This window comes from Hibiscus syriacus, unplaced genomic scaffold (genome assembly GCF_006381635.1).
Source record: "Hibiscus syriacus cultivar Baekdansim isolate YM2019G1 unplaced genomic scaffold, ASM638163v2 tig00112523_pilon, whole genome shotgun sequence".
Classification (NCBI taxonomy): Eukaryota; Viridiplantae; Streptophyta; class Magnoliopsida; order Malvales; family Malvaceae; genus Hibiscus; species Hibiscus syriacus.
Window position 1 is genome coordinate 605,717 of NW_024063355.1, and position 26,039 is coordinate 631,755.

The following is a 26,039-nucleotide window of genomic DNA, read 5'->3' on the forward strand; positions in this document are numbered from 1 at the left end:
AATAAACTTCATACTGTTTTTATATTTTCAAGCATTTTATTTATATTTTTACTTTATGACATTAATAAAGATCATGAACAATTATATATGGAGAAAGACTTAAAAATGTCAGATTTCTATTCTCAAATTGGTGATAATCTTTCTGGTATCAGACAGACTGCACAAACTTGGTGGGAAAGCAATCTTTCAACAATTAACTTGACTAGCAAACTAACATTTTCTATCTGTTGATTGTTAAAGGTTAACAATAAGATATGATGACATGAAATCTAAAGACAATCTAGGAAACCTCAATATCCTACAACACAACACAGATATAATTTCCTACAATAAACCCTTAAGGGTCAGGGGGTTCATAGCGGCACCGATTCTAGGCGAGCTACCAGGGCCTCTTCTTTCCACCAAGAGATACAGCATTAGATCCTGATATCAAAGACCAGTTACCGAAGCCGCCACGTCCTCTGGAGCAGAAGTTTCCTCCAGAACCTAAAAACCAAAACAAGCATTGTTGAGTATCTAAAGCTAAGGATATACTCGGGAAGTCTTAATCCGCACATTACTTTTGCCAATATTACCTCCAAACTTCGAAGTTGCAGAGCGAGCCAATGTGGACAATGCGGGGGAGACGACCTGTGTAACACCCCTATCCCGTACCTGACCCGAATACTTAAACATGTATGAACATGTCTTGCTCTTCTTCGCTTCTCTTCTCGCTTCTTTAACCTACGTGTGAAACAATCACACGCTTAGTCTATGACTTAGTGAGGCATTAAATTTATAAAGGAAACTCTAAATGCTTAAACATGTATGAACATATTACTTCATGATGTCACACAATCATTATATATAATATAATGTACACATATACACATCACACATTATTTCCATCATCAATCTTATTCTATTATCCACATTATTATCATTTATATCTTTTAATCATACTTTTCATCAACATATTACTCATTCAAACCATACACACATCATCATAACAATCATATAACACAATTCATATCACAAAAACATATACTTCACAAGTTCCATCTTCATTGTTATCTCTTTGTTTAGCTCATGTGCACTTTTGAGAACTATAGATATGTGAGTCTATTGAGGTTGTGCACTAATATTGTCACCACAGCTCGTATAAATGCACCGAAGTGCCACGTAGAATTGCACCAAAGTGTCGCGTAGAATTGCACCGAAGTGCCATATAAAATGTCCCTAAGGACCACGTAGAACATTCCTTAAGAATCATATACATATACAAAGGATCAAGTATGTGTCTCAAAAGACATCACACATGTTCCAAGGAATACATATATGTCCCGAAGGACCGCGTAGACCCTCGACTCTTGGCATGCCAACTATATCCCTAGCTCTCATGACACATAACATGGGCATTATCATTTATGTCATTTCACATATTCATATATACACATAATTCACTTACGCGTAGAACAATTTCATATAATTCACATTTACACGTCACATAGCTTATATTCTTTCTCACGTAGTCACATAGATCCATGTCATATAACATATATCCAAAGTGCATATAATCACGTAGATCATATCATATCTTGTTCACATATAATCATATATACTTCATATAGCACATATAAACACCTAGAACACTTCCACATAGCTTATATCAATTTTTCCGAGTCCTTTCATATTACTTGATAACATATATCATATATGTATATAATAACTTATGTCACATCATCTACCTTATGCTTCATTTCTTTGTATTCCCTTAGATTACATAAACTATGTCGTATTTCTAAATGTATATCATTTAATAGTATTTTATTTATATATTAATTTAATATATTTACTTAATTCAATTTCATATATTCCTTATAACCTTTTCATATAGCTCCATAAATCTTTAGCATATAACTTACCTTATATATTCATATCATCCTTTTTATATTCAAGTTTCCTAATTGATATACAATTCCCATTTCATTCTATAATTCAATCTTATTTAGTTCCCTTAACTCTCATTAAATCAAAAAGCTCTATTATACTAATTCTCATAATGGATCATACCACTATGTACTTGTCCAATTCATGTTTCTATTAAGCATATAATGTTACACATGTTTACCTAGTTCCTATTACTTCTCATGAACTCACTTTGTTGAAAACATTTTTGTGTTTCGATATAACAAATTAAGTTTAAATGAATTTTAAGATTTTACAAATGATTTTCTAAGTATATTCGATTTAATTAATCGAATATCAAATTATTACTTCAAGTCTTTCAAGTTCAAATTCAAACCTTACTAAATATGTAAAAATTGTGTTTTATACTTAAACTATTTTTAAAATAATTTTCATAAAGTATTTTGAACCAAAATCAAGCCTAAAATCAATTTATCAAAGTGATGCGCCAATGCACCAATCCATGCATCAATGCACCATGAGTTAAATTGAACATCGAATGCATTTCATGCATCAATGCACTTACCATGCACCGATGCACTGAGGATTTTATGAAAACATCGAATGCATTTGATGCATCGATGCACCATCCATGCATTGATGCACTCTGGCTATTTTGAAACATCGAATGCACTTGATGCATCGATGCATTCTTAGTACACCGATGCACTAAGGGTTCAATGGTCAAAATATTTGAATTTTACACTGATGCACCGATGCACCATGGGTATGCATCGATGCACCATGGGTATGCATCGATGCACTGACGCTCCCAACTGAATTTATTAATTATTTTCACACTTAAACGGCTATATTGACTCCACTAAGCATCCCTAACATTCAGAATCATTTGAAGGTGTATTTAAACAAGCTTAGAAGCCATTGATCAAAAACAAGAAACAACAATCAACAAGAATCAAGAGAGAATCAAAGAGAAAGCATCAAACCTCAAGTTTGAGCATTTCAAGCCTATTTTTTATTCAATATTCATTTTGCTTTCAAGATCACTACTTGTACTCAATTGTATTCATTTTTAGTGTTCTTTTCTATGTTCTAGAATTGTGCAAATAATCTACCTTGTGAGGATTTCCTTGTAAGTTTGCAAATTTGTAATCTTCTCTTTGAGAAAGAGTGTTATCAAGAATTGGGGTATATTCTTGAGGGAGTTGTAAGGTTATCTCTTTGGCCTCAAAAGAAAGAACAAATTAGTGAATTTTTTGGAAAATCCTTAGTATGGATAGCTAAGATAGTGGACGCAGACTTTGATTGAGAAAGTCGAACCACTCTAAATCGTTGAGCAATTACTTTTAATTTTCTGCAAAAGCTTCTACCAAAATTTTAATTGCTAATTCACCCCCTCTTGGCCGATTTCGTCGATCGATTAACTCAACAATTGGTATCAGAGCCTCACTCATTTAAAGGTTTAATCGCCTATTGAGTCGATTCGAGAAGAGTTACATCGATTATCAAGTCATCAATGGCCTCTACTTCAAATGTCGAATCCAGTCTCGATTCGATGCCCGTCAACAAGCCTTCTTTCTTCAATGGAGCTAACTATGCCTATTGGAAGAATAGGATGATGTATTTCATTCAAGCAAGTGACATGGGGGCATGGAATGTTGTAGAAGACGGATATATTAAGCCTCTCACTCATCCAAGATTGTGGAGTGAATGAGAGACAAGAATGTTCCAGCTCTACTCCAAAGCAACCCATATCATATTTTGTGCTCTTGGACTAGATGAATATGGAAGAGTTTCATCTTGTACAACCGCCAAATAAATATGGGATAAACTACAAGTCACTCATGAAAGAACCGACGAGGTAAAACAATATAAAATTAGTCTTCTAACACATAGCTATGAAAATTTCAGGATGAAACCAAATGAAGATATCAAAGCTATAGCGGATATATTCTCAATGATTGTTAATGGTCTCAAATCATATGGAAAGATCATTCCAAACGAAAAGCTTGTGAGGAAGTTAGTTTACTCACTTCCAAAATCATGGCAATCCAAGAAGACGACAATCATCGAGGCTAAGAACCTAAAGTCCTTAACTCTTGAAGAGCTAATCGGTTCCCTCCTAACTCATGAAATGATGTTTGAAGATGATGTGGACCTCGATAAGATTGACGAGACACCAAAGGAGAATGAGAAGAAGAAAAACATTGGAGTTGCTCTCAAATCCACAAAAGATGAGAGTGATTCGGATGAAGATGGCGATGACGAGGAAATGGAATTGTTTGCCAAACTGTTCATAAAAATGATTAGACCTTACCGAGGAAGAAAATTCAAACGAAATGAAGGCCTAAAAAATGAACCAAAAGAGAAGGACCCTATCATTTGCTATGAATGCAAAAAATCGGGGCATGTCAAATTTGATTGCCCATAATTCAAAAGAAAGGGTCAATCAAAAAATAAGCACAAGGCTCATGTGGCTACATGGAGCGATGAAGAGGGTTCCGATGAAGAGGAACAAGAAGTAGCAAACTTGTGCTTGATGGCATTCGGGGAAGATTCTAAGGTAACCTCTAACTCATCTGAATTTGATGATTTATCTTATGATGAGCTATTAGAGGAATATAATGGGTTGGCTTCGGATTATGAGAAATTGTTTTTAAAATATAAAAATGATGTTTCAAAATTGAAAAATGAAAATAAACTCATATCCAAAACCAACAACTATCTTGAAAGTAAAATCAAATATTTGCAAATCAAACTAGAAGAGTTTGAAAAGAAAAATTTGGATTTGCAAAATTTACTTTCAAAGGTCAATAATGATAATCAAAAGAAAATTGATGATCTTAAAGCTTCTTTTGATAAAGTTGGAACAAAACATTTTGAAAGTGGAGAGAATTCAAAATCCAATTTTGTTAGAAAAAGTTTTAAAAACTACAATCATAAAGGTCCCCGAAGAACCTCTAATGGAAAAATCGTTAGAAGTTTATGGGTTCCTAAAGGACTCATTACTACTAAAGATAAAGATATACTATACAAATGGATACCTAAGGGGATTAGGATTTTGGAAACTAATGAATATGGACCTAAAATAATTTGGGTACCAAAAATTAGAAATTAATCTATGTTTGTAGGAAAATGAGCATTGCTACAAGGCACGGGAAACAAATTCAAACTCATGGTACCTTGATAGTGGATGCTCAAGACACATGACCGGAGACAAAATCCAGTTCATAGAGCTTAACGCCAAAAATGGAGGAGAAATGACTTTTGGTGATACTTCAAAAGGTCACATCGAAGGTATAGGTACCATAGGTAATACCTCTTCCATACAAATTACAAAAGTTTTATATGTGAATGGATTAAAGCATAATCTCTTAAGTATTAGTCAATTATGTGATAAAGGATTCAATGTCATGTTTGAAACTAATGGTTGTAAAGTTATTGACATTGCATCTAATCGAATTATGCTTGTTGGTCATAGAATAGGAAACATATACATGGTGCATTTAAACTCTATTGATATGACTAATTTATGCCGAGTTGCTAAGGATGAGCATGATAGTTGATTATGACATAGGAGACTAGGACATGCTAGTATGAGTGTTTTGCAATGGTTCATTCAAGGAAATTTAGTTCAAGGGTTGCCTAAGCTTAAATTTGATAATGATAAAATCTGTGATGCTTGTGCTAAAAGAAAACAAAAGCGAATTTCTTTTAAATCCATTAATGATGTATCAACTAGTAGAGTATTACAATTGATCCATATAGATCTTTTTGGGCCAACTAGGACTACTAGCTTGGGTTTAAAACAATTATGAATATTGTTTATGAAACTAATGGTTAATCTCTCTTTTGATTGTCATCTTAGCAACTTAAGCTATATATATATATTTAATCAATTGGCTAATCAATTTTTTAAATCTTTTTGATTTAACAAAAAAGGAGAGAAATATTAAGTGTTAAAAGGGAGAGTGCTATAGTAAGGGGGAGTATTTTTTCAAAATTGATTTCAAATTTTTAGAAAATCTTAAAATAACACAAATGTTTTGTTATATCAAAAAGGGGGAGATTGTTGAAAACATTTTTGTGTTTCGATATAACAAATTAAGTTTAAATGAATTTAAGATTTTACAAATGATTTTCTAAGTATATTCGATTTAATTAATCGAATATCAAATTATTACTCCAAGTCTTTCAAGTTCAAATTCAAACCTTACTAAATATGTAAAATTGTGTTTTATACTTAAACTATTTTTGAAATAATTTTCATAAAGTATTTTGAACTAAAATCAAGCCTAAAATCAATTTATCAAAGTGATGCATCGATGCACCAATCCATGCATCGATGCACCATGAGTTAAATTGAACATCGAATGCATTTCATGCATCGATGCACTTACCATGCACCGATGTACTGAGGATTTTATGAAAACATCGAATGCATTTGATGCATCGATGCACTCTGGCTATTTTGAAACATCGAATGCACTTGATGCATCGATGCACTCTTAGTACACCGATGCACTAAGGGTTCAACGATCAAAATATTTGAATTTTACACTGATGCACCGATGCACCATGGGTATGCATCGATGCACTGACGCTCCCAATTGAATTTATTAATTGTTTTCACACTTAAACGGCTATATTGACTCCACTAAGCATCCCCAATGTTCAGAATCATTTGAAGGTGTATTTAAACAAGCTTAGAAGCCATTGATCAAAAACAAGAAATAACAATCAACAAGAATCAAGAGAAAATCAAAGAGAAAGCATCAAACCTCAAGTTTGAGCATTTCAAGCCTATTTTTCATTTAATATTCATTTTTCTTTCAAGAACACTACTTTTACTCAATTGTATTCATTTTTTAGTATTCTTTTCTTTGTTCTAGAATTGTGCAAACAATCGACCTTGTGAGGATTTCCTTGTAAGTTTGTAGATTTGTAATCTTCTCTTTGAGAAATAGTGTTCTCAAGAATTGGGGTATATTCTTGAGGGAGTTGTAAGGTTATCTCTTTGGCCTCAAAAGAAATAACAAATTAGTGAATTTGTTGGAAAATCCATATAGTGGATAGCTAAGGTAGTGGACGTAGACTTTGATTGAGAAAGTCGAACCACTCTAAATCGTTGTGCAATTACTTTCAATTTTCTGCAAAAGCTTCCACCAAAATTTTAATTGCCAATTCACCCCCCTCTTGGTCGATTTCGTCGATCGATTAACTCAACACACTTTCATCATATTACCTATTATTACATATTTTATCTTATAACCATGTATTCACATAGTCTTATATTTCATTATCATATGACTTATATTTGTTCTCCTATAACTCTTCATAGACATCTATTTCCATTTCCATATATCACTTAACTTATCTTCTATATTTCTATAATTTCATAACTTATTTTATATTCTCTCATTAACACTTAATAGTTTTTTTACGTAAACCACATGGCACATACAAAAACATATCAATTCATATAATCAAACATACATACACTTCATGTTGTTAACATACTTATGATCAAGACTTAGTGAGCTATTACTATAGGAAATAGACTTATCACAAGTCTAATTTCCATATAATCTTATAAAAATAAACTGCACTCACCTTGGCTTCACTACGTTCCAATCCACTTATGATTTCTTCTCTTTCGATCGAATCTTAACTTGATAATCATTCCGGAACTTGTTCATATTCGATATCTACATAATCACACATTAATACATATCAATATCCAATTGATATACTCTAATATATCATTTCTTAGACCAAAAGAAAGGTTTATTTATATTTCCCCTTTGAAGTGCATCGATGCACTACCCATGCATCGATACACCAATCACCTTCGATGTTTTCATTTTAAGGGGGTGCATAGATGCAGTTCTTATGCATCGATGCATTAATTGCATTCGATGTTTCTTTTTTAAAGAGTGCATCGATACACATTGAATGTGCATCGATACACCTTGCCCAGAATTTGTATTTTAAGCCCGAAAACCATCAACTTTTCACTCAATTCTTCTATTTTAAGCCCCTATCATGTCATTAAACTCAACTACCATTACTTAAACCAACTTATATCCATATAAACCATATTTATCTTCCATATCTCAGCATGATTCTTAAAATTTAAGAATCTTACTAAACTTTCAACTTTGTTATTAATCCTTTCTAACTTCATAAATCTCTTATTCTTATTGATGGCAAGTCAAAATCAACTTTCAATTTTTATTATAAACTCTATTTCAATATTTCATTCAAGAACTCCAAATCTTTAATCTTCCCTAACTCCTTTATCTTTTGATTTTAAGATAACTTAAGCTTTCCTTAAGCTTAGTTATCATCTAATGATCATAACCTAACCTTAAATTTAACCCGAGATTATCTAAATAGAAGACTCACCTTTTGTTCAAGCCTTCACGTATGAAGAAGGAAGAAGAGAAGAGAACTCTGGAACCTTTTCTCTCTTCCCACGTGGTTTCCTTATCTTATAATGGAAAAATAAAAGTCTTCCTTGTCAAATGACCATTTTACCCTTTACTTCATTTAATAATTACCAACAATCCCTCAAAAATATTTATAAATAAGTCCCTTTATTTACCATCTGTTGAAATCATACTTCAAAGTTTCAAAAAATCCATTTTAGTTACTCACCCTGATTTTGGGATATTACAACCTGCCCCGCATATTGTAGGAGCTTCATAAGGTCCCTAGAATACTTCGCATTTGCCTTTGTGAAGAAGGTAAAAGCAGTTCCCTTAGGCCCCGCTCGTCCAGTTCTACCAATCCTGTGTACATAATCCTCCAAACTTGTAGGAAAATCACAGTTGATAACACACTTTATGTCCTTTACATCTATAGAAAAGAGAAGGAAAATCAGAACAAAAGTTGTAGAGTAACAAAAAGATAAATTTGTGATAAATTGAGGGCTCTAAAAAAACCTAAGTAGCTTCTTTGAGTAACATAAGGGATTTGCATAAAACAATGTACAAGATAGATAGGCCTAGCTACTAAAATTGACATTGTTTTCTACTCTAGATTAAATGAATACCGAAGGTAATTAAAAACTTATATTGCATGCAATATTCTTTTACTAAGCAGGCTCAATACATTAAGAACCCTAAGAATTTTAAAGAACTCCCTTATCCCTGCAACCTACGATCCAAATGATCAATATTAAGATAACACATTCATTAGATAAATGTGCCCACCTGAACTTTGCAGGGATAAGGTATACCACCACCATTTTCGTTCCCAATCAAAGAATATAACAAATGTGAGTCAGCTAGGCTGCCGCAATAAACCAGCTCCATAACTGTGGATGGGCAACACTAACTTCCACTTCAACCATATAACTTACACTTGAAGTACATACAACTATCACATAAGAGAGATTTCTAATTTTTCATTTTTCCCAACCTAAAATAGGGACATACTATTTCTCAAAAAGAGCAACAGAGTAGCCCGAGCTTTGTATTGTACACCCCGTCAAACTATAGATCACCACCTCAGTTGTCTATGCAAAAGCTCCTTGTGCCCATGAAACATGAGCTGTAAGCATAAGGAAGTAGACAATAATCTTAAGGGATACCGTGTATATAAGAAACCAATATGCCTCTCAGTCCAACTCATAGCTCCCTTAAAGTGGAGGATCATGCTTATCAGTCAAAAAATATAAATATTTACACATCATGGCACCGCGCGCCCAGGCCACAAATTATTGTCTCAGGATACTGGAAAGCAGCATGCAGACTCGATTACCTTCACCATTTCAAGATCTACATGAGAATGCTAAGACTCTCAAAACACAGTGATCCTACCAAGACCCCTTGCAGCCACATCAGTGGCAGTCATTATAGGACTTCTGCCACTTTTAAATTCAGCCAGGACCCAATCTCTTTCAGCCTGATTTTTATAACCATGGATGGACAGGACAGGCCATCCGTCCATTCTGAGCTGCCTAGTAACTTGATCACATCCCTTCTTTGTCTCCATGAAATCAGTATTTAATATCACAATATCAAAAAAAAAACTTTCCATGAAACAAGTTGCCAAAACAAACATGTTGTACTTTTCCATCTCTGTCATGACTTCAACATCTTGGTTAATAGATTGGTTTGCTTTCAGATCAGGTGATCCAATAATAACCTTAACATCATAAGAATTTGGAAAATCAAGAACATGCATCTAGGACCCTCACACACACACACACACACACACACATATATATATATATATATATATATATATATGAAACATATATAAAAGGATATGCAAAATAGATGCCACATAAACTTCATTACAAAACCTTGTACGGGTTGCATAAAAACGGCCTCGCTAACGATTCAACTTCCTTTGGCCATGTTGCACTCCAGTACAATGTTTGTCTATCAGGCCGAATCTGATCAAGGAGAAAACCAAAATTGTCATGTGAAGATTCAAACCATTTTCATTTGAAAGCATGTGATAAGGAAAATTTTTAGAAGTTCAAAATTTGGAAGCAAAAATAATTAGGATTTAAAAGAGGATTGTTGAATCAAAAATATTTTTCTATAAGTCGGGTGAATATAAGGCAATGTATATTCAAAGATTTTCGATCATTTTGAAAACGAACATTTATATTCATGCATACGTGATGCTCGAACCCGATATCTTAAGGAATAATGATTAGAGATGTAAATGAACAGAGCGTCAATGAACTATTCGTGAATCGATTGTAGAACGTTCATTTGTTAAGCTAAATAAATGAGTATGAACAAAATTTTTATGTGCATTTCATAAACGAACGAAAAAGAGGTGTATTCGAATCATTTATATTCACGAACAAGCTCGTTTATCATCTTGTTCGTTTATGCTCATGAACAAACTCATTTAATGACTTATTTATAAACTCATTTTGTAACAACCCGAAAATTTGAAAAAAAATATATATATTTGTAATTTGAGGATTTAATTAAGTAATTTGGTGAAATTAGGGGACTAAATTGAAAGATTTTAAAATTCGTAGCTTGTTTTAGAGTTAAAGAAAATTCAGGGACCAATCCCTGAATTTACCCTAAAATGTTAGGTATGTGGTATTATATGCGTGAATTGGTTTCTGATTTTCAGAAACTAATTCATCCCAAATTCCCTTCCCAGAGCCCATTTTCCAACTACGATCCCGACGCCGTCTGAATTCTGATCGTCGTTTTGAAACCACCAACGTGTTTGTTATCGAGTGAGGAACAATTCCCTTAAATTAATTGAAGCGAAACGCTGCCAAACGCCGAGAATTTCCAGTCAAAGCCTCGACGTTTTTTAGCTCAATCGCCGAGAAAATCTTAAATTTATCACCGATCGTTGCTCTGTTTACGACACCTCCGGCACCATCGTGTTCCTTGTGCCATTCCGAGTCCACCGATGTCCTCCTTTTTCTCCGGCGGCGGCAGCGCGTGTGGTGCTGAAACGGTCAAAGTTTCCGATTTGATGAAATTGAGCTCTCCGCCGTTCAATAATTTGAACCGATCTTTGTAAGTATCTCGAAATCGCTCAAAATAATTATTAGAAATTTTTTCGTGAATTTTACGCAGCCAGAAGAGTCCTCACGCGCCCCCACTGCGCGTGGGGAAGGCTAAAATAACTGGTTTAATCGGTTTTTCAAAGGGTTTGACCCTGACCCGTTGACCGTTGATCGGGTGACATTTTGAGAATTAATTTAAAATAGGTGTTATTTTGGGAATTTAATTTGAAAAAGTTCTATTTTGGGAATTTAATTCAAAAGTGTTATTTTTGGGAATTAATTTGAAAAGGGTGCTATTTTGGTAATTATTTTAAAAAGGGTGCTATTTCTGTACAATGGTTGGCAGTTTGTTGACCTCGTTTGACCAGAACTTTGACCGGCTTTGACCGGCCATTAAACAACTGTTAATCTTTTCCGAGAATACCTATCCTGACATTTTTCGACGTCCTGAATCCGTTTTTGAGTTGGTTTCACAAGATTCAAACCTGAAAGTCTCTGAATCGTCAGTCAAACCCGTTGACTTTGATTTTGACCAAGAATTCAGAATTTCGGAAGGTCATATTTTATGTTTTTCGACGTCCTGAATCTTATTCCGAAGTTCGTTTTGTCAAATTCTGACCCGAAATCCCCGAATCAAGCATGTAAACCCAAAAAGGCTTAGTATTTTGATTATTTATTTGAGAATTGGTTAAGGAATTGATTTAGTAAAATATTTTATGAAGGTACCCGTGTTTCACCTGAACGAGGATCAGTTAGGTCTAGAGTTGTTCGTTCGTCAGATCAGCTTGAATCGCGTACTAAAAGAATTACCCGTAGGTTTCCGTATATTATTTAAATAAAGATTATTTATATTAGGATTCCAATATGGATTTTTCCAATTCGTAGGATCTAGCGCTGCAGCAGAGCGTGATCGACAAACCCAGTGATAGGCTTCCCTATCTGATTTCTCAGACTGTTACAAGTGTGTTTCCTGATAGTGTTATATTATTGTTTTAAAGTATATAAATATCTTAATACTGTGTATCTAATTTCTGATTTACTGTATATTTCTGATATGATTTCTGGTTACGGTATTTTATACCGTTTTCTGAATATTGATTACCCAACATCTGAATTACCATACATTACTGATTTGATTTTTGATTTATGTATTTCTGTTTATGGTTTTCAAGCTTGAAACATTCTTATGTTTTTAAAGAATTATTCATTGTTTTACGCGCATACATTCATGTTCATTATTATCATTGGGGGGAATATTATTGGAGGAAGATTATCTGCAGGCTCCTCGGCTGTGTGCTCAGGGCCTTACTGGTTGTGCGGGGTGTATGGTTCTAGGGAACCTACACAAACAGATTGTGAAAAGATGGGGGTAGTGTTCATGTTTTCAAAACATATTGCATAAACAAATTTTATTAAAATATTTTGTTAATATGTTTTTATACACTGTATGGAGCACACTGAGCTTTTTAGCTCATTCTATAGTTTTTACCATTTTTCAGATAACATCAAACCGTAAGCTAGCAAATTTGGCATCAGGGGTGATCAACTACTTATTTTGTACGAACATATATCTCTACATGTTTTCCGTTGTATCTGGTGACATGTATTTACTATCGTTTTGGATATATCTGTATTATTAATATTTTGGTTTGTATTAATATAATGTATTGTAATATATAAAAAAAAACCTCTGAATGGGATATGTGACCACTTAGGTTTGGGTCTAACTTACAGACCGGGTCTGGGGGGTTATATTTGGTGGTATCAGAGCTTTCGGTTTTAAACACTTGGACTGTATATAGGTCCTAAACTTTGGATTTTTAAGAAATTTTGAAGAAAAAAAATGTTACCTTATTTTATGAGTTAAAGTTTTCTCGAGATCCCTGATGCTAATCTGACATATGTTTCAAATTCTTTCTGTAGAGCCTTATAGATCCAACGATGAGTGCGGCTATAGGTCGTAGGATAGGATGTGGTCGTGGTCGAGGGCGAGTTGCTCGACCTTCTGTTACGATCGACGATCTGATGTCTCCACGTGATCCTCCTGTTCTGCAAATAAATTTGTCCCTTTCTCATGATGACTAGTTTACTCCTGTGAGAGACCCTCCCATCACTGAAGATGAGGATACTGGGATGAATGAAGACGCCATTAATAGAGCTATCTTCCGCATGTTTTAGAGAGCTGCTAGAGCCCCTAGTAACATGAATGCAGTGGAGATTTCAAATTCTCTGGTTGGTGCTGGTGTAGTTCCATTTGAGGGTATTACTGGTGGACCCCCGACAGACGCTGAATATTGGCTGGAGGACACAGAGAAGATTATAGATGAGATAGACCTCGGACCTGAGCAGAAGTTGAAGGGGGCCCTAACTATGTTGAAGAAAGAGAGCTTTAGATGGTGGCAATCAATTTCTGGTAGTATTCCGAGAAACCAGTTAACATGGGATCTTTTTAAGACTCACTTCCGGAGTCGCTACATCGGAGAGAGATACTTGCAGGAGCGACGTCAGGAGTTTCAGGATCTGGAGCAGGGTAATATGTCTGTTATGGACTATGAGGTTGAGTTCATCCGATTGAGCCGTTATGCTCCTGGACTTGTTGGCACAGAGACAGATAAATGCTTGAGATTCGAAAATGGACTCCGGTATGAGATTAGGAGTCGAGTCGCTACCCACCGGGAGTGGAATTTTGATGCATTGGTTTAGATAGCCAAGACTGCTGAGGAAATAGAGCGATTGGGTATGGAGCACAAGAGAGATAGTGATCGAGCCCAAAATCGATTCAGGAGGCCTTCTGGTTCTATTGATTCTTCTACATACCCTAGCAAGAGAGGCAGGGGTGAGTCATTTCAGAGAGGCGGTGCGAGTGTCAGACCTGTTGCATCTGGTTCTTCAACTTTTCAGCCTTCTAGACATGGTGGATCTTCTGGGTCGCAATCTTTTTAGTCATGTAATTATTGTGGGAAACCTCATTATGGGGAATGCAGGAAGAAATTAGGTATATGTTTTAGATGTGGTTCAGGTGACCATATTGTAAAGGATTGTCCAGAGTTAACTCATTCAGTTCAGACACCAGCTCGTACTCCCGCTCATACTCAGAGTATTGTTCAGACTTCTGCGGGTGGTCGTACTCAGGAAAGATCATCCGGATCGACTAGTAGAGGCCGTGTATCTCAAAATAGGGGTCCAGTCAGATCTGATGCCAGACAGTTTGTATTGGTTTACACTGCCAGACTTCGACAAGATCGTGATGGGCCTAATGTGACTGCAGGTACTGTTACTATTCATTCAGTTCCATACTTTGCATTGTTTGATAGTGACTCTACCAATTATTGTGTATCGCATTCTGTTTCTGAGGGTCTAAATATTCCTGTTGAGAATATTGAGCATTCGGTGATAGTTCAAAGTCCCTTAGGCAAGTCCATTATGTTGGATCGTATTTATAGAGAGTTCCCTGTTGAGATCAATGGAGAGATTTTTCTGGCCGACCTGATGGAGTTACCTTTGGAAGAGTTTGATTTGATTCTCGGCGTAGATTGGTTGGACAAACATCGAGTAAATATTGATTTTGAGACTAAGAGAGTTGTTCTGAAGACCCCGGATAATCGAAAGATTGTAATGATTGGGGAACGTCGTGGATTTCTGACGAATGTTGTGTCTGCTTCGGTAGTTGAGAAGATGATCAGGAAAGGTTCCGAGGCGTTTCTTGCTTATATATTGGATACTAGGAGTTCTCAGTCTGATATTGAATGTATCCAGATTGTCAAGAAATTTTTCGATGTTTTTCCCGAGGAGTTGCATGGATTACCTCCAGATAGAGAAGTTGAGTTTGAGATTGAAATCTATTCAGGTTCCACTCCGGTTTCAATGGCTCATTATCGTATGGCCCCAAAGGAGCTTAAGGAACTGAAAGTTCAACTCCAGGAGCTGTTGGATAGGGGATTTATCCGACCCAATGTATCACCGTGTGGAGCCCCAGTTCTCTTTGTCAAGAAGAAAGATGGAACATTGAGACTCTGCATTGATTATAGGAAGCTGAACAAGCTCACAGTTAAAAACAAATATCCTCTGCCCAGGATCGATAATCTATTTGACCAATTTCGAGGGACTTCTATCTTTTCTAAAATAGACTTGAGGTCTGGTTATTATCAACTCAAAGTGAAAGACTCGGATATTCCAAAGAATGCTTTCCGTACCCGGTATGGGCATTATGAGTTTTTAGTGATGTCATTCGGGTTAACAAATGCCCCTGCTGCTTTTATGGATATGATGCATAGGGTGTTTCGACCTTATTTGGACCAGTTTGTAGTTGTGTTCATTGATGACATACTGGTATATTCTAGAAGTGAAGCAGAGCATGAGGAGCATTTAAGGATTGTTCTACAGACTCTAAGGAAGAATAAGTTATATGCTAAGTTGAGCAAGTGTGAGTTTTGGCTTAGTGAAGTGACTTTTCTTGGACATATCGTTTCTGTTGATAGTATTCGGGTGGATCCAAGCAAAGTGGAGGTTATTCTGAACTGGAAGCAACCCAGGAATGTTTCGGAGATCCGTAGTTTCTTGGGCTTAGCTAGTTACTACCGTCATTTTGTTGAGGGGTTCTCCCTTATTGCAGCTCCTCTGACGAAACTATTGAGGAAGGATGTTCCATTTGTCTGGTCTGAGGACCAATAAGCTAGCTTTGAGAAACTGAAGACTGTTCTAACTCAAGCCCCAGTACTGATTCAGCCTGAATCTGGGAAAGATTTTTCTGTCTACAGTGATGCTTCTCACTCTGGATTAGGTTGTGTTTTGATGCAAGATAGGAAGGTTGTCGCTTATGCTTCGCGTTAATTAAAGCCGCATGAGCATAACTATCCTATTCACGATCTGGAGTTAGCTGCTGTGGTCTTTGCTTTAAAGATCTGGAGACACTACCTCTACGGAGAAAAGTGTTATATCTATACTGATCATAAGAGTCTGAAGTATCTGCTTACTCAGAAAGAATTGAATTTGAGAAACGACGTTGGTTGGAGCTTCTAAAAGACTATGATTTAGAGATAGAATATCATCCAGGGAAGGCTAATGTAGTGGCAGACGCCTTGAGTCGTAAGGCGATATCAGATCTCAGAGCCTTATTCGCCAACTTGAGTTTATTTGATGATAATAGTCTGTTAGCAGAGTTGCAGGTTAAGCCTACTTTGGCCGAGGAGATTAAGACCAAACAACTTCTGGATAGATCATTGCTTTCCATTATTGAGCAAGTTAAACAAAGATCGAGTTCAGAGTATACTATGGATCAGGATGGTATTTTGTGTTTTCATGGTCGTTACTGCGTACCTAAAGATGATGATTTGAGGCGAGTTATTCTTCAGGAGGCTCATAGTAGTCCTTATGCTATGCATCCTAGCGGGGACAAAATGTACAATAATCTCAAAGAACGCTACTTCTGGACTGGTATGAAAAAGAATATTTCATATTTTGTGGCGAGGAGTTTGACTTGTCAGCAGGTTAAAGCAGAACACAAACATCCATATGGATTGTTACAGTCAATTAAGATTCCTGAGTGGAAATGGGAGCGCATTACAATGGACTTCGTTACTGGTCTTCCTCTGACTCCTTCCAAAAAGGATTCTATTTGGGTGATTGCTGATAGACTCACCAAGTCAGCGCACTTTATTCCTATTCAGGTTAATTATTCTCTGGACAAACTGGCTAAGTTGTACATTTCTGAGATCGTTAGATTTCATGGTGTTTCGTTGCCTATCATATCTGATCGAGATCCGAGATTCACTTCCAGGTTCTGGAAAGATTTGCACGAGACTTTGGGTACTCGTTTGAATTTCAATACATCTTTTCATCCACAGACTGATGGACAGTCTGAGCAAGTTATTCAGGTGTTGGAGGATATGTTACGGGGTTGTGTGATTAATTTCCGTGGTAGTTGGGAAGATTTCTTGCCATTAGCTGAGTTTGCTTACAATAATAGTTACCAGGCAAGTATTCGCATGGCACCGTACGAGACTCTGTATGGACGTAGATGTCGTACTCCTATATGTTGGACAGAGTTGCATGATAGAAAAACTTTGGGTCCAGACTTGGTTAAGGAGACTGAGGATACTGTCAGATTGATCCGTGATCGCTTAAAAGAGGCATTCGATAGGCATAAATCATACGCAGATAAGCGACGTAAGGATATCGAGTTTAAGGTTGGAGATCAAGTTTTTCTCAAGGTATCTCCATGGAAGAAGGTATTGAGATTTGGACGTAAGGGTAAACTGAGTCCGCGATTTATTGGGCCATATCGTATTTTGAATAAAGTTAGACCTGTTGCTTATCAGCTCGAGTTGCCTCCCCAGCTCAGTCGTATTCATTATGTTTTTCATGTGTCTATGTTGAGGCGATACCGTCCAGATCCAGATCACATCATTCAAGTTGATGAGGTAGAGCTGAGGCCTGATTTTTCATATGAGGAGGAGCCTGTTCAGGTTTTAAAGAGAGATGAACGAGTTCTTCGGAATAGGCGAATTCCAATGGTTAAAATTCAGTGGAGTAATCGTAGTCCCTCAGAAGCTACTTGGGAGACATTGGAGTCAATGGAGGCTCAATTTCCTCATCTATTTGCATAAGGTAAATTTCGAGGACGAAATTTCTTGTAGAGGGGGAGAATTGTAACAACCCGGAAATTTGAAAAAAAAATATTTGTAATTTGAGGATTTAATTAAGTAATTTGGTGAAATTAAGGGACTAAATTGAAAGATTTTAAAAATTCATAGCTTGTTTTAGAGTTAAAGGAAATTCAGGGACTAAGCCATGAATTTACCCTAAAATGTTAGGTATGTGGTATTATATGCGTGAATTGGTTTCTGAAAATCAGAAACCAATTAATCCCAAATTCCCTTCCCATAACCCATTTTCCAACTACGATCCCGACGTCGTCCGAATTCCGATCGTCGTTTTGAAACCACCATCGTGTTCGTTATCAAGTGAGGAAAAATTCCCTTAAATTAATTGAAGCGAAACGTTGCCAAATGCCAGGAATTTTCAGTCAAAGCCTCGACGTTTTTTAGCTCAATCGCCGAGAAAATCATAAATTCATCGTCGATCGTTGCTCCGTTTACGACACCTCTGGCACCATCGTGTTCCTTGTGCCGTTCCGAGTCCACCGGTGTCCTCTTTTTCTCCGGCGGCGGCGGCGCGTATGGTGGTGAAGCGGTCAAAGTTTCCGATTTGATGAAATCGAGCTCTCCGTCGTTCAAAAATTTGAACCGATCTTTGTAAGTATCTCGAAATCGTTCAAAATAATTTTTAGAAATTTTTCCGTGAATTTTACGCAGCTAAAAGAGTCCTCACGCGCCCCCACGCGCCGGGGAAGGCTAAAATAACCGGTTTAATCGGGTTTTCAAAGGGTTTGACCGGTTCCGACCTGACCCGTTGATCAGGTGACATTTTGGGAATTAATTCGAAATGGGTGCTATTTTGGAAATTTAATTCGAAAAGGTGCTATTTTGGGAATTTAATTTGAAAAAGTGCTATTTTGGGTATTTAATTCGAAAATGTGCTATTTTGGGAATTAATTCGAAAATGGTGATATTTCTGTAAAATGGTTGACAGTTTGTTAACCTCTTTGACCAGAACTTTGACCGGTCATTAAACAACCATTAATCTTTTCCGAGAATACCTATCCTGACATTTTTCGACGTCCTGAATCCGTTTTTGGGATTGGTTTCACAAGATTCAAACCCGAAAGTCTCCGAATTGTCAGTCAAACCTGTTGACTTTGATTTTAACCAAGAATTCAGAATTTCGGAATGTCATACTTTATGTTTTTCGACGTCCTGAATCTGATTCCGAAGTCCGTTTTGTCAAATTCTGACCCGAAATCCCCGAATCAAGCATGTGAACCCAAAAAGGCTTAGTATTTTAGTATTTTGATTATTTATTTGAGAATTGGTTAAGGAATTAATTCAGTAAAATATTTTATGAAGGTACCCGTGTTTCACCTGAACGAGGATCAGTTAGGTCTGGAGTTGTTCGTTCGTCAGATCAGCTTGAATCGCGTACTACAAGAATTACCCGTAGGTTTCCGTATATTATTTAAATAAAGATTATTTATATTAGGATTCCAATATGGATTTTTCCAATTCGTATGATCTAGCGCTGCAGCAGAGCGTGATCGATAAACCCAGTGATAGGCTTCCCTATCTGATTTCTCAGACTGTTACAGGTGTGTTTCCTGATAGTGTTATATTATTGTTTTAAAGTATATAAATATATGAATATTGTGTATCTGATTTCTGATTTACTGTATATTTCTGATATGATTTCTGGTTATGGTATTTTATACTATTTTCTGAATACTGATTACCCAACATCTGAATTACCATACATTACTGATTTGATTTTTGATTTCTGTATTTCTGTTTATGGTTTTCAAGCTTGAAACATTCTTATGTTTTTAAAGAATTATTCATTGTTTTACGCGCATACATTCATGTTCATTATTATCATTGGGGGGAATATTATTGGAGGAAGATTATCTGCAGGCTCCTCGGTTGTGTGCTCAGGGCCTTACTGGTTGTGCGAGGTGTATGGTTCTGGAGAACCTACACAAACAGATTGTGAAAGGATGGGGGTAGTGTTCATGTTTTCAAAACATATTGCATAAACAAATTTTATTAAAATATTTTGTTAATATATTTTTATACACTGTATGGAGCACACTGAGCTTTTTAGCTCATTCTATAGTTTTTACCCTTTTTCATATAACAGCAGACCGTAAGCTAGCAGATTTGGCATCAGGGGAGATCAACTACTTATTTTGTACGAACATATATCTCTACATGTTTTCCGTTGTATCTGGTGACATGTATTTGCTATCGTTTTGGATATATTTGTATTATTAATATTTTGGTTTGTATTAATATAATGTATTGTAAGATATAAAAAAAAACCTCTGAATGAGATATGTGACCACTTAAGTTTGGGTCTAACTTACAGACCTGGTCTGGGGGTTTACACATTTAGAAGTTCGTTTACTTTTTTAAATTTTTTTACATATCAAATATTGGTAAATGTAGGGCCTAAATTGAACACATGGTGAAACTTGAGGTTCAAACTATGAAGCTTAATGAGTTTAAGCACCAGTGGCGCAATTTTACCATTTTTAGCTTAAAATGAATATGTTCACGATCGTCAAATAAATATATTCAAGAACATATAAATGAATGTTAAATGAATATGTTCGCCAATGCTAAGTGGACATGTTCATAAACATATTCGTGAACGTTAAATGAATGAATACGAACACCTTCAAAAATAAATAAACGAACACAAACCGAATATAAACACCTTTAAAAGTAAACAAACGAACACATACATAATCATATTCATTCAAGCTCGATTCATTTACACTCGTAATAACAATAATCTCTTAATAATTGAAATAACGATACATGCATTGATCAGGTCATAAAAAGAAAATCTGGCCCAATACTGGAGTGGAGCAGTCCAATAGAAGAAAAGGGTTCCAAATAGAAAGAATGGAAGCCCACAATGCATGCCTAATGATGTTGTAACCTATTTGCTCAGCCCATTTTAGTAAAGACTTATCCAATGTCTATAACCAACAAGCAAATTCTATTATAGAAGAGTTAAATATTTCAACAGTAAAAGGATAACAAACTCATTACATTAAGCATATATATGTGCTGAAATTATAACTGAACAGATATGAAAAATCTAATTAATTTGTGAATTTCTTTAACCTATCTTCTCTAACAATTCACAGTTAAAATTAACAAATTAGCATGAACTAAATCTTTTTAGTGATTAAGGAATGATTGTTATCCCTAGATGTATTAGGTTCGAACACCAACAACGACAACAAAACTGATTCAACATTCATTGTCAGAGTATCTGGAACATATACTACATTGTAATAACCATTTAACTTAATAAAAATGTAACAAATTAACATCAATACAAATTTACTATTCACTTGGCAAGTTAGAAAGATTAAATAAGACATAATCAATGCTAGAAAATATTAGGCTCAATTATAAAATAAGTACCTGATTTTTTGAATCATTTAGGCGTCTAACATTACGTTACCGTTTTAGGTGTTCGGATCATCAAATCTCTAACCTAATTTCTTTAAAATTACAAACCCAAATTTCTAAAAATCTCTAAATCCCTAAATGCCCTCAAATCCCTAACCTAAAAGTCTATCACTGTAGTCAGCTGTCATCACTGTCGGTGAACACCCACCCACCGTCAACGAAACTCACTGTCGGTCATCCGTCGCGAGTTGTCATCGTCAAATCTCACCAATGAAGGAGGAACAAATGGAAGAGAAAAGGTTGAATGAATCGCTTGCCTAGTTATCTATCGTCCCTCTCCAACGTAGATCGGCCCGTCATTTCTGTCTAACGTCATCACTCTCACCAGTGTGAAGCCCCCTCGACGAAGCCCAGGAGCCCATTCGACAGATTCTAGGAGCAGTCGCCAACGACCTTGAAAAATGGATAGAGATTTGGGGTTCTTTTATAATTTTAAATAATTTAGGGTTTTTTATTATAAAAAATCATATTTAAATTTTTTTATTTAAAATATTTTTAAAAAAATATATAATTACGACACGTGTCACTTAATGGATTTTTGACAACTGTTACGACCGAACACTTAAATGGTAACATCTGTAACGTTAGACATCTGAATGATTAAAAAAAGTTTAGACTTTATTCGTGAAAAAGAATATAGTTTAAATACTTATTTTATAATTAAACTATAATATTATAACATTAGAATTATAACGATTAACGACGAAAATTATTCATCTAAAGTTATATTAATTTTGTCTCTCTCTAAATTTAAGGCTACATTAAATATAAAATTAGTTTGAAAATAATTTTTTTGAGAAAATATGAAGACCAGATATATCATTAAACCATGTAAATTTCTTAAATGATAATATTGGTTTAATTTATCAAACAAAATAAAAGAAGGAAAAATTTGAATGATTAATCGAACCTTGCGTTGATTTGCATACTATTAATAAACGCCAAAGAGCTTGAGCAGTTGGAAGTTGGAACCGAGGAAGAGAGAGAGCTTGCGCTTTACGGATTTCCGCGGCTTCCGATCCGTATACCTAGAGCTTCTACTCCCTCAAGGAGATTATTAGCAAACCCAAACCTCTATTAGCGTCTCCCAATTAATGGTTTCTCTATAATTAACCTTTCTTAGGGTTATATAATTCCCTTTAATTCTAATACCCGCGGCTATCATCTTTGTTGCTATTCATCTCCTCACCAATGGAATCCAATCTCGTTATCAAGGTTCATTTTTCCGCTTCTCATGATTAATCGATTTTCATTTTCCCGGCTTTTTATTTGACCGGAAAGTTTCGATTTTTACGATACCTCACAGTCTGAGACTTTGTTCTTTATCATTTGAATTTCTGTTTGTTTCCTGAGGAAATGTGGTGCAGGAAAATGGGAAACTTTTTCTCTTTTCAAACTGAGATTATGCTCATAATGAGAAAGTTTTGCCTTAAAATTATGAGTTGTGTTCGTGAATATCGTGCACCTGTGATAATTATGATGTCATTCACTCATTTCCGGGATGGGTTCATGATTGATCATAACTGTTCCATTTGAAATCTTGTTTAAAATATAGCAATTTCTTAAATTTATTCTGTATCCCTTATCCTATCATTTTTGTTTGTTTCTCTTTTTGGCTTTGCAAAGGTTAAGTACGGCGATACTCTAAGGCGTTTCTCTGCTCGTGTAGATGACGGCGAAGAGCTGGGTCTTGATATGGCTGGACTCAGGGCAAAAATCAAGGGCCTTTTTTATTTTCCTGTTGATACTGAATTTAGCCTGACGTATATCGATGAAGATGGGGATGTTATTACTCTTGTGGATGATGATGATCTGCTTGACGCAATGCGGCAGCGCCTCAAATTCTTGAGGATTAATGTGAAGCGGGATAATGATAAGCTCTGTAAACCATATGGTGCATTGAGCCGGATTTCTACCTTGAGATCCCCACCTTTTCAGCCTCCATCAGAGGGGATTAATGCTGGTGCTGCTGATGTTCTGAAAACTTTACCGGAGCCTCTGCGTGGGGCTATTAGTGATGCTTTCTCAAAGCTCTCCCTTGATGCTGCTTTGAAAGCGGCATCTGCTAGGCCGGTGTTGGGTGACATTGTGGAGTGCTTGTCTAAGATGGGACAATCCTACCTGAGTCCGGTTTCGAAGCCTGGAGCTGCTTCTGATTCGAGCATTCCTGTTGTGTCTTCTGGGAGCCCTCGTACCTCATCGGTTGCACCTGACCCGGATGGTGGCTTACAAGCAGTTTTACCAAAACCTACAGACGTTGATTCAATTTGCAAGGCTAACGAGGATGCACCCGCTATATCTGATCCTGAACACGTATCTTCTCAACATTCTCCTTCGAGCATTTTTGCTTGTGATGATCAGAAAAACACAAAGGAGAGCATGGGTCGTAAGAAGGGGAAGAATGTTAGCTTCAATACATCAGCTCCCTTTATTGATGCTACAAAGAAATATGATCCCACCAACATGATGGGTAGTGATGCTTCAAATGAATGCCCCTCCGGTGGAGTGCCGGTAACAAGTGACCCTGTTGTGCTTCCTCCCTTTAGTCATAGTAAAAGTATCTTCGCTTCGACTGATGGAAATGACATGCTGGGTATATTCCACAAGGGAATTCAGTGCGATGGTTGTGGGGTTCTTCCCATTACCGGACCTCGGTTCAAGTCCAAAGTGTAAGAAATGTTTTAGCCATCAGTTATTTGTTCCTTTTGGATTCTTTTCTTAATTGCCAATGACAATTTTTCTCTAATTGGGAATGCAGAAAAGATGATTACGATCTTTGCAGCATCTGCTTTTCCAAAAGGGGAAATGAAGCTGATTACATCAGAATGAACAGGCCTGTGTATTCCTCTACTCCATGGTTTCCCAGGGCATGGAACGATCATGTAATTTTCATACCTGAAATTTTCCTCTTGACTGTAAATTTCTTTTCAACAGTGTTCGTTACACTTTTATTTATAGATTCCAGGCGCACTCCCGCTTGTCTCGAGGAATCATGTTGAGCCTATGCTGGAAAGCTGCTTCATCTCAGACATCAGTATAATAGATGGGACTGTAATGCTTCCATCTACTCCATTCACAAAGATCTGGCGGATGCGCAATAATGGTACTACACCTTGGTTTCAAGGGTTGCAACTTATCTGGATTGGGGGAGACCAATTAAGAAATACAACTTCAGTTGATTTAGAGGTGAGAGTGTTTTAGCTTTTACATCGAATTGCAAGTGCACTCTTTCATGTCATCATGTGTGTCCAGTATCTTCATGATTTTGTTTAAGGGGTATGTAATTATTTATTGGTCTTCCCAACTTATGACAGATTCCTGCTGATGGTGCTCCTGTCAATGGGGAACTTGATATTGCCGTTGATTTTACCGCACCGCCAGTTCCTGGCCGATATGTTTCTTACTGGAGGATGGCATCACAAGCTGGAGTAAAATTCGGGCAATATATTTGGGTTCTCATCCTTGTAAGTCTCATGTTTCTAAAAGGTTGACATGCTTTCCGAGCTTTGATCTCTCGACAACAAAATCACTTCTGATTATGATTGTTAATGCAGGTTGACGCCTCTCCGAACGATACGAGTAGTGATGACTTTCAGGGCTTGAACTTGAATTTGCCTCCCCAAACTACCAGCCCGAAAGACACTGAGATTTGCAACTCTAATGCAGACACCGCACCGGTGAAGCCCCTGACAAATGAACAATCAACAACAGAGAAGACATCGAACTACAGCAGCGATGTCCCCACCCCTATTTCGCCACCCACAATATCTTCATCCGTGGCATATCCCTTTATCCCTAAAGGCTTCCCGGTCCCTACATCACCCGATACTCAATCTTTGTCGGCTTATCCCATCATCGATCTCTCAGAAACAGCTACTGCCGGAGGAGCAATAGCCTCTCAAGAGCCATCCCCTCTCACACCATCCGAAGACGAAAGTGAAAACGCCATCGAGCAAACTCTACTGAAGGAGCTTGAAGATATGGGATTCAAGGAGGTTAATCTGAACAAAGAGATCTTGAGGATGAACAAATACAATTTGGAGAAGTCTATCGATGATCTTTGTGGAGCATCTGAATGGGATCCCATGCAGGAGGAGCTGCAGGAAATGGTGAATTATGTACAGAAATTGTGGTATTTTGTTTGTTTGTTTGTTTTTCGTTCTCGTGTTGATTGGGATTATGTTAATGAGTGCAGGGCTTCTGTGATAAGCGCGTGAACAAAATGCTGCTGAAGAAGCACAATGGGAGCATCAGGGGAGTTGTGGTGGATCTTCTAAACGGAGAAACAGCTTAAATGAGCGGATGATGACTGCCTGATTCTTTCCATTGATGGATAGGCTTGTCAATATGATATTATGTAATCTGATATAAATAAATAATGTGTTTTCGAGGAGGTGTTTTAAGCTCTGGTGATTGGAACTTATGATGTCCAGAACTCTGTATACAAAAAAAAAAGAGTAACTTTTGAGTCAAGGAAAAATTGTCGACCGGTACTATTTTATCATTTAAATTTATTTATTTATTTGAAT

General features: G+C 36.4%; 2 protein-coding genes across 2 annotated transcripts; one reads left to right on the top strand and one right to left on the bottom strand.

Annotated features, from left to right (window-relative positions):
• Positions 1-93: 93 nt before the first annotated feature.
• On the bottom strand, positions 94-10,357 carry LOC120181390 (DEAD-box ATP-dependent RNA helicase 30-like; the record flags this gene model as incomplete). The annotated part of the gene is made up of 5 exons (XM_039186532.1): positions 94-486; positions 576-630; positions 8,591-8,769; positions 9,735-10,062; positions 10,223-10,357. Coding segments are annotated over 5 exons (804 nt in total), but the record flags the coding sequence as incomplete, so codon positions are not given.
• A 12,108-nt stretch (positions 10,358-22,465) lies between these two features.
• Positions 22,466-25,970, top strand: LOC120181471 (protein JOKA2-like). Its single transcript, XM_039186587.1, has 7 exons — positions 22,466-22,725; positions 23,137-24,179; positions 24,269-24,392; positions 24,469-24,696; positions 24,825-24,974; positions 25,065-25,619; positions 25,706-25,970. Exons 1-7 carry the CDS (start codon positions 22,702-22,704, stop codon positions 25,802-25,804), a joined length of 2,223 nt encoding a protein of 740 aa, XP_039042518.1. The 5' UTR covers positions 22,466-22,701; the 3' UTR covers positions 25,805-25,970.
• The last annotated feature ends 69 nt before the right edge of the window (positions 25,971-26,039 follow it).

What these genes read in the sequence shown, in the direction of transcription:
- LOC120181471 (XM_039186587.1), top strand. Translation starts at nt 22,702, where the DNA reads ATGGAATCCAATCTCGTTATCAAG. An exon ending in CCAGGGCATGGAACGATCAT is followed by an intron (nt 24,393 to 24,468) that starts GTAATTTTCATA and finishes TTTTATTTATAG; the next exon opens with ATTCCAGGCGCACTCCCGCT. An exon ending in CAACTTCAGTTGATTTAGAG is followed by an intron (nt 24,697 to 24,824) that starts GTGAGAGTGTTT and finishes AACTTATGACAG; the next exon opens with ATTCCTGCTGATGGTGCTCC.